This window comes from Sycon ciliatum, unplaced genomic scaffold (genome assembly GCF_964019385.1).
Source record: "Sycon ciliatum unplaced genomic scaffold, ocSycCili1.1 SCAFFOLD_2350, whole genome shotgun sequence".
Lineage (NCBI taxonomy): Eukaryota > Metazoa > Porifera > Calcarea > Leucosolenida > Sycettidae > Sycon > Sycon ciliatum.
In genome coordinates, this window is record NW_027044957.1 from 1,175 (window position 1) to 10,857 (window position 9,683).

The 9,683-nt window shown below is 47.7% G+C and overlaps 2 protein-coding genes across 2 annotated transcripts; both read right to left on the reverse strand.

Moving 5' to 3' along the window:
- Positions 1–844: 844 nt before the first annotated feature.
- On the reverse strand, positions 845–2,815 carry LOC135830761 (uncharacterized). The gene has a single exon (XM_065342976.1). The coding sequence runs from the start codon at positions 2,813–2,815 to the stop codon at positions 845–847; it is 1,971 nt and encodes a 656-aa protein (XP_065199048.1).
- Positions 2,816–5,000: 2,185 nt separating this feature from the next.
- Positions 5,001–7,852, reverse strand: LOC135830760 (uncharacterized). Its single transcript, XM_065342975.1, has 2 exons — positions 6,035–7,852; positions 5,001–5,006 (listed from the first exon to the last, which is right to left on the reverse strand). The coding sequence occupies exons 1-2, from the start codon at positions 7,850–7,852 to the stop codon at positions 5,001–5,003; spliced, it is 1,824 nt and encodes a 607-aa protein (XP_065199047.1).
- Positions 7,853–9,683: the final 1,831 nt, after the last annotated feature.

The following is a 9,683-nucleotide window of genomic DNA, read 5'->3' on the forward strand; positions in this document are numbered from 1 at the left end:
TGAATACTACTGGTTGAAGTCCAAGGGCGTGAACTGTGAATGGCACCCAAGGAGTTTTATTGTCCTCTATACAGGTCCGAAGGAACCTCACAAAAAGCTAAGGGCAATTTAAGAAACACAAATTCAGCACAACAAAGAATTTGTTCAGTTACCGGTGCTGAGAAGTGCTGAGAATACACTAAAACCGTTCAACATATATGGCTACAAGGAATATTGAATAACTTCTATAGTGTTGTAGAATGCAAGCAAACGGTGTACACGAGTTGAAATGGTTGGCAGTCACAGACGGAGTACCAGTGGCGAGGCTTCCTGCAGCTTCAAACAATTGCAACCTGGATGAGGGCGATTTCGCCCGAAAAGTCTAGAAGAATTGATAAAGACGAATTTGACACTTTGGCAGTTATAATGGGGGGAAAGAGCGGGTCTGGTCTGAACTACTTCCTATTCACACACTGTATAATTACAGTACTCTTCATTTCATACGTGACTTGAAAATGAATGGATAAAAATTCAAAAGGTTTCATGCGGTAAAATTCAGGGAGAAGAGAGGGGAAAATTAATAGACAAAGCGTCGGTTGCATGGATATATTTGAATTTTCAGAGGGAAGAAGATGCAAGAAAGCAAGTAAACCTTGAACGTGCATTCTATAATACATTGCTTGCTTAGCCATTCTAAGGTGTTCCACTTTTACGATTTCACGTGGTCCATCAGTTCGCATCAGCATCTAGCGAGGAGCAAAGCGGGGATTATCTACCAAACACGGAGTGAAGTTGCCCCACTTTCAGGGCTTCATAGGTGCAAAAGCTTCAAACCCTGAGAGAGTCAACTACATGAACATGTAAATCAGCATTTCCCTTTACAATAGACAATGCCAAAGATCACAAGAAGAAGAACACCAATCACGGAAAATGCTAAGGCTGCCCGGATCAAACCTCGGTCACTTGGTGCAGACTTGTCGCAGTTATCACCTTGGTTGCCTTGAGGTGTGGTTGCAGTATTTCCTGGAGTCACAGTGTTGCTTTTCACAGGGGAGGACGTAAAAATCGGGCATGTCAGTGTGCTGAGAGGCACAGAGAGTTCGTTACGGAAGATGTCGTTGGGGTTGTACTTGTAGTTGATCTCGGAAAGACGCTGTATAGTTGGTCCGTCGAAGTAGAAGTGACTCCAAGCTTCGTAGCTAAGCGACGCATCCGCAAAGTTCTGATAGTCCTGCACGGGTGCCTCTGCCAGACTCTGCTCCGCCTTCAGGAGACTAGTGTGAAGCTTTCCAAGGGCGAAATAGACAGTACCAATTGTTTTTGGAGAAGCCTCGTCGGGAAAGCGGCCCGTGATGTGGACCAGCCATTTCTGACTGCGATGACGCCACGCAGAGTCGACGGCATACGATGGTCTGCTAGCAAGTGCACCGCCCCAGTAGTAAAACTCTATGTTGGCAGCAGTGTAGTTGTCGACGATGATGTTGTCAGCAAATGAGTCCATCCACAGTAGTACATCCTGAATCACAGCCTGATCTGGATTCGAACTGAGGAAAAGGCTCTTCTTGCGATTGTGCCTGCCTCGTCCAATTGGGGCTTGACGATGCGCAATGCAAGTTCTCACCAATGACGATGGGGGATACTGCCCTGGGAGTTTGACTGCTTCGTAGTAGCGAGTGCAGTTTGCAATTTCCCAGATGAACTCGGACCACGGTATTCCTTCCTCGGGGCTAGATGTCCTGTTGTACACCGGGGCATTGGCCAGTAATCCCTCCAGCTGTGATACCTCGCCGATACATAGACTGCAGTTCAGCTCTTCGCACACGCAATAGCTTTCTAGCTTGAACACCTTGGCGTATTGTGCGTCCGCTGCTGCTACTGGCTGCAGATTGATGGATGGCACCGTCATGGTGGAGATAGACATTTCACAGTTTGTGTTGCTGCTGATAGCATCACACCACTGCATAAACCTCGAGATGGCAGTTCGTATATTCTTGTACTCATTGGGGTCATTGTTATGATTTGGGATTCTGCCCTCCGTCAGATTGAGGTTAAATGTGGAGGTATAGACGTTACGAATACGATGGGCACGGTACATCCAGCTGGTGACGACACCGTAATTGCCTCCCATTCCACCACGGAATGCGAAGAACAAATCACTATACTGATTATCAGCTGTAGCGGTCACTGCTTTGTACGACTGGTCTTCATACACAACAGCGTCAATGGAGTACACTTGGTCGGATGCGAGGCCCCATTTCCTGGACAGCACACCAAAGCCGCCACCAAGCGTAAGGCCGCTAATTCCTACACTGGGACAACCGCCAGCTGGTAAAGTGAGATTGTACTTTGCCAAGTCGTAATAGACACCAATATTGGTGGAGCCAGCTTCGACGCGTACCAATGGTAGTCCATCGGCTTCCGCTGAAGTCATACTGGTTTTGTTGATGTAGGACATATCCAATACTAATCCGTACGAGCGGCTTATTCCTGCATAGGAGTGACCGCCATTGCGCACTGTTACTCGCAGATTATTTACCTTGGCGTACTCCAGAGCAAGTTTGACATCATTGACGTCCTCTGGCCGCACAATCACCGCTGGGTAGGCATTGCAGGAGAAGAATGTTTGCCAAGGCCGACGGGCTAGATCATAGCCAGTTGTCACCGGATAGAGAACGTCGCCTTTGACCGTTCTAAGCTTACCACGTTCGTTGAGGATCGGCCCTTTGAAATCATACTTTGGCGTTGGAAACGTTGCAATGTCCTCTTGGGCTTGAGAAACGCAGGCAAGCAGCACAGAAGACGCCAGGAAAAGGACCGAAGCCTTGTGTTTGGCCATGTCCCATAGACAAGCCCCACTCCGGAACTTTACACTCTGCTATTGCTCCCCTGCTCTCTCGAAAGGCAACCTGACGTTGTTGTTCTTGCTCTTGTTGAGATTTTATGTTGTATCGCAGACCAAACGGGCAATGATGCCCAATATTATGATGGCGATAAAGTAACGACCAAAAGCCAATGATACAAGAAACCTCCACGACAGAGAGAAAAACACAGACTGCTAATACTCCTTGGACGCGTCACTTATCAACTGAAATCGTGCGGTGAGGGATCTGCGCGCGAAAATCAGGGGCTCGTTGAGACATCGGATGGGCCGAGCTCATACGTTAGCTCGCAGTATTCAAGTGTTGTTGTAGATACAGTCCATGGCCACGCATATGACTGGATTTTCACGTGTATAATAATGCTTTCTTTATCTATGGTACAGTAGTTATCAGCTATGAGGCGTCTCCGAACTTTTGGCGGAGTGAGCTATCGCGTGCTCTACAACGTTTCTGTCAACGGCGTTGTCGATGGTAGGCGTCGTGCGTCTGGTATCATTGCCAGCACGCACCCTAGGGGATGTTGGGTGGCACCCATGCGGTTTGCAAACCAGGAAAACAGGAGATTTCGAAATGCATAACACGTGCACAATAGTCTCAAGCTCACGTATTTCCCCAGTTGTTGCTTTGCTCTGTGGTTCCCTGAAACAATTTACTGTCCAAAGCAGGTTCTCTGTACATAAAGATGGTATGTGGTACGACACCCTATCCACATGTACTTCTGCCTGAACATGCGACTCGGAGCCTGCTTGAACCATGGAATCGACGCTACTAGAAATAGAGGACCTGTCGGTTAAATTTATGGGAAGTATTTATTTTCCAGAATTGTCTCATAGCGAGAACCGACTATCTGAGACAGTGGCTCATACAGTCATTGGGAACTTGCACACCAAGTCTACGGGGTATACTGGTACTATTGTTCCGATTAATTGCCATTGAACCATTATTATTTACTTTTATATGCGCGTCTCACCTCCCAGCCTATCCAACACACTAAGTACGTATTGGCGGAGTAAATACTGTGTTGAGGCAGGGCTGTTGGAAACAAGCAACATCATGGGCTTCGTGCCTGATTCTTAATGTAACCGAATGAACAAAGGTCAACAGTAAGAAAGGACACGGCACTGCAGTTGATAATTTGGCCATGTAACGTCATTATGCCATTGGAAATTCGAAGCCAAACCTACCGGTATATTCGTACGTCAATTTCAGTTGGAAGTGGGGAAGACGTTTTGTCTTTTTGAGAATAGAGGGGGGGGGGGAGTACATATATATTCACTACAAAAACAATTGTTTACTGCTGACACTGTGCATGTACATGGCTACCTCTGTCCTCACACGTGTTCACGGGGTTCTTAGGGAGATCTGCAATAATATATTATCTTAGGATAAAAACAATAACATTTCTGTAGTCTAACTGTTCTGCTACGTTACAATCTGCCAGAGTTGTCTTCGTTACTGAAGGATTCCAGGTAACGTGTAACACACTGACTGAGGTGCGCACACGCATTATCTCCAGTCAAACTTTCTTCCAATAGGAGCAGTGGTTCGTCCTCAGTATCATCTCACTGAGGATCTTGACTGGGTGTTTAGAGAAAGTTTCGATATCCTGAAGTAGGACTCCTGACGTGAAGGCAAGCAGGAAACTGAGTCAGCAGTGTTTCTATATGCTCCCGATAACTTGCAGGTTCACCATAATTATTATGTGCACTGGCAGGCGAAGAAGAGCAGACTCGGCGGTTGTCTGACTGAGTGACGCATGACTAAGTCACCCATCCTGGGCCATGGGGTTCATTCATCTAGTGTTCATGAGGCGGGTGTTTCACAGCAACCTTCCGGGGTCAGAACCCAACCCGAGACCTTCCCGACTCCGACCCACCTAACCTGCATTGCTGCTTGACTCGTGGTACTCTAACTTAGGAGCATACCCTCAGCCTACAGGTATCTGTTGTTCCTAATTTTCTGCTTCTCCGTGTTTGTCCTATTGTTGGAATGTGTAACTCGTCAACGAAAATAACTATGAGCCTCAACCAGTGTACCCTATTGCAGGCCGTCTACAATGCCACAGGAGTTAGCCTTGCACGCACAGCATGTAACTTGCGAGGGAGCTGGCTGGGGGGAAATGCAGATCGACACGATAATCCACTATCCCTAGTGAGATACATGAACAGGAACAACAACAGACATTTCCTTTCTGAGTTTCAGTACACAACTCGATCAAGCACGACAATTCCAATATTGCAATCTCACAAATTTAATAAAAATATGTATATACCGTATGTCCGCACCTTTAAAGCCATGGTGTTACATTCGATTATACAGCCAGTCTCAGTTATAAAGCCATGGGCTGCATAAGTGAAATGATATTTGAAGTATATTTTGCAAAAATGAAGGAATAAGTACTATGCTAACAAACTTACAGCCCAGCAGGAAGAGTGAACAAGTAGATTCAGATTGACATTTCTGTGTGGACTTTGACTTTTATGGCATGGCGTAGTGGGTGAGTCATTTTGCATCTAAAATATCTAGGAAAGCAGCGGTGTTTCGAATATAAGGCCATGGCATTAAAGGTGCTGACATACGGTAATAATGCTGGATGGTAACTAGACTAGTGATCAAGCGTTCACTGCGTGAGACATACTGGTGGTAGTCACGACAAAGACGTGAACACTATTGCAGGCGGTGGAAAAGCAAAGTTATACATGACATTGTAGACCCCTAGATTTCTCACATATTCCTTATATCCACATTCAAGCGCCTGTGGGTAGTAGATGTTCAATCTTCATGATGGAGATGATGTCTCGTACCACTTAATCCACATAGTATGCGTATTTACTATTTACATCTACATTCACATCTACATGCACATCTACATGCACATCTACATTCACATCTACATTCACATCTACATTCACATCTACATTCACATCTACATGCACATGTATATTTCGTGAGGAACGGGACGAAATTTTCTCTGCAATCATTACGGAAGCAATTATGGTTTAGCAACTGCGGGAGTGTTCGGTGCAGCCAGCAAGCAATCAAATTTTCATCCTGTTATCATGCCAATAATACAGGATGCTGAAAGTGACGAGAATAGCAAAAATCACTGAAAACACTAACATTGCTATGATGTGGTCACGGTTTTCTGATTCAGTGGAGGGGCAGGTGCTACTCACGTTGCCTGTAACACTGGTGATGCTTCCAAGGGGACTGGACGTGAAGTACGGACACGTCAGTGTGCTCAGTGGCACAGACAGTTCGTTGCGGAAGATGTCGTCGGGGTTGTACTTGTAGTTGATCTCGGAAAGACGCTGTATAGTTGGTCCGTCGAAGTAGAAGTGACTCCAAGCTTCGTAGCTAAGCGACGCATCCGCAAAGTTCTGATAGTCCTGAACGGGTACCTCTGCCAGACTCTTCTCCGCCTGCAGGAAAATGTTGTGAAGCTTTCCAAGGGCGAAATAGACAGTACCGATTGTTTTTGGAGAAGCCTCGTCGGCAAACCGGCCCGTGATGTGGACCAGCCATTTCTGACTGCGATGACGCCACGCAGAGTTTACGGCATACGATGGTCTGCTAGAAAGTGCACCGCCCCAGTAGTAAAACTCTACGTTGGCAGCAGTGTAGTTGTCGACGATGATGTTGTCAGCAAATGAGTCCATCCACAGTAGGACACTTTGGATCACAGCCTGATCTGGATTCTGGCTTAGGAAAAGGCTCTTCTTGCGATTGTGCCTGCCTCGTCCAATAGGGTCTTGCCGATGCGCAATGCAAGTTCTCACCAATGACGGCGGAGGATACTGACCTGGAAGGTTGACTGCTTCGTAGTAGCGACTGCAGTTTGCGATTTCCCAGATGAACTCGGACCACGGTATTCCTTCCTCGGGGCTAGCTGTCCTGTTGTACACCGGGGCATTGGCCAGTAATCCCTCCAGCTGCGATACCTCGCCGATACATAGAGTGCAGTTCAGCTCTTCGCACACGCAATAGCTTTCTAGCTTGAACACCTTGGCGTATTGTGCGTCCGCTGCTGCTACTGGCTGCAGATTGATGGATGGCACCGTCATGGTGGAGATGGACATTTCACAGTTTGTGTTGCTGCTGATAGCATCACACCACTGCATAAAACTCGAGATGGCCATCCGTATATTCTTGTACTCATTGGGGTCATTGTTATGATTTGGGATTCTGCCCTCCGTCAGATTGAGGTTAAATGTGGAGGTATAGACGTTACGAATATGATGGGCACGGTACATCCAGCTGGTGACGACACCGTAATTGCCTCCCATTCCACCACGGAAGGCGAAGAACAAATCACTATACTGATTATCAGCTGTAGCGGTCACTGCTTTGTACGACTGGTCTTCATACACAACAGCGTCAATGGAGTACACTTGGTCGGATGCGAGGCCCCATTTCCTGGACAGCACACCAAAGCCGCCACCAAGCGTAAGGCCGCTGATTCCTACACTCGGACAACCACCAGCTGGTACAGTGAGATTGTACTTTGCCAATTCGTAATAGACACCAATATTGGTGGAGCCAGCTTCGACGCGTACCAATGGAAGTTCATCGGCTTCCGCTGAAGTCATACTGGTTCTGTTGATGTGGGACATATCCAACACTAATCCATATGAGCGGCTTATTCCTGCATAGGAGTGACCGCCATTGCGCACTGTTACTCGCAGATTGTTTCCCTTGGCGTACTCCAGAGCAAGTATAACATCATTGACGTCCTCTGGCCTCACAATCACTGCTGGGTAGGCATTGCAGGAGAAGAATGTTTGCCAAGGCCGACGGGCTAGATCATAGCCATTTGTCACGGGATAAAGAACATCGCCTTTGACCGTTCTAAGTCTGCCACGTTCTGTGAGAGGCGGCCCTTTGAAATCATACTTTGGCGTTGGAAACGTTGCTATATGCTCTTGGGCCTGAGACACGCATGCAACTAACACAGCGCAAGTAAGGAGAAAGACGGAAAGTTTGTGCTTGGCCATGTCTGAGGACGACCGAACACTCTCAAACGCTCTTCCCCTGTGTTTCATGTTCACTGGTGGGAAAGGAAGCCATCCTTCATCATCGCACTCTCGGTCGTACGAACCGGATTTGTGTCTGACTGTTGGGATTGCGCGGGCTATCAGAATCTGATGTACGTTGTGTCCCGAGTCTCGCCTTTGCTCCCAAAGACCGTTACCAGATACATGTACAGTACATGCACTGTACAGTCAGGTACAGTACTGTGCTGTACATATATGTCTGTGCTCTATTTGCCTGCTGAATTGGACGCGCACACTGGATCAACTAACTAACTTTCCATTGGCTACCTCTATCTGTCGAGTCTTGAACGGTTCCGAACTGGTAGCAGAGTGACAGGTATATTTTGCCCGTCTGTGTCAGCGTTATTGTGGCGGGGAGGTGCTGTGGCAGGCTGTCTCTACGAGGCACAGCTTGCGGTCTCAATCCAGGAAAACGAAATTTCGAAATGTACGGCACGTGAGAAACCGCCCTCGAATCAGTGTCATTAGACGCACGGGGCCACGAGCCTGCTTGACGCCGCGACGGAATTCGTGAAAGACTAAATATAAGTCATCCAGGCACAATGGGATGGTCTAAGACCATGATTGAGAAACAGTGGGTAGATCTACTAGGTTCAAGTCTAGTCCTGCTTGGAAGGCGAAGGAGGTTTCCAGCCGTGCAGCGACCCACAGTTAGTTGGGAACTCATGGCCTGGCACGAGGGAAACATGGATGCGGCGAATGGGATTTTCGGTCATTGACCACTTTGCAGGTGGGCTGATCTACGCACCTCCCACCGCTTTAGGAGCTGCCTCTGCGCCTTTGATCTTTGCACGGTGGTGGCGTTCCTAAGAATGGTGAAACTCAGTCTAATTTTGCCTCAAGCGAATCGTGAATATTTCTAAATAATTGAATTCATCGAAGTGTTCATTCTCTTTGAAGTACACTGTACATGTACATTGTATGGCTGCTGAAACATTAATTATTTTGGTTCCGTTTTATTGAAATGCCAAATGGGTTTGCTCCCACACTGGAGCTCGCGCTATTCCGCCGACGACTTGACACCTGACTGACTCACGACTGCCATCCAGAGAACACGAGAAGTCCATCGAACCTTGGACTCGGCAAACCTGCAAGAAAGCACCACTCCCTGCTCAATACACAGTGTTTCGGGGAATTCACCCCTCATCAGTTGAGCTTGAGTAGGCTGAGGAAGATTGTGCCTGTAGAGCACCACATAGAGTCATAGTCCAGTCCAGGCACAAACATCACCAGGGATACAAACTACTTACAGAAACACTCCGTTTCCAGCGCGACAAACACCTCGTGAACACCAGATTGCACCGTGACTGGCGTGTTATCGCTCCTGGATGGTGAGATCTCGAGAACGGACGTAGAGCCGCTAGAGGACCCTCGCGGGCCTCGGCCTCGGTCATCAGGGTCATTCACAACGCTGTCACCTCCATTGCTCCAAACCAGCTACAATGTAATAATCGCACACTCGCGCTGGGCACAACAGCACGAGGTGTTTGTCGCGCTAACTCCAAAGAGGGTCACGTCACAAGTCGATCGTTGTCGATGCATGTCTGGTACATGGTGTCGACATGTCAGAAACCGAAAATGCGAAAATTAATGCTAACCTAGCAACCATGTGTTCGAAGATACATGTATGGACAACACACAAAACGGTGCACGCCCACGGTCGGAGGCTGCAACCGTTACGTTAAAAGCGTGAACGGTAAAATGTTAGCCATGTCCAATGCTGTACAGTGTACTTCCGATGCCGAGAGGCGGACTCACACCCCAATACGGC

Excerpts from the sequence above, each read along its gene's own strand:
- LOC135830760 (XM_065342975.1), bottom strand. The coding sequence starts at position 7,852 with ATGGCCAAGCACAAACTTTCCGTCTTTCTCCTTACTTGCGCTGTGTTA.
- LOC135830761 (XM_065342976.1), bottom strand. The coding sequence starts at position 2,815 with ATGGCCAAACACAAGGCTTCGGTCCTTTTCCTGGCGTCTTCTGTGCTG.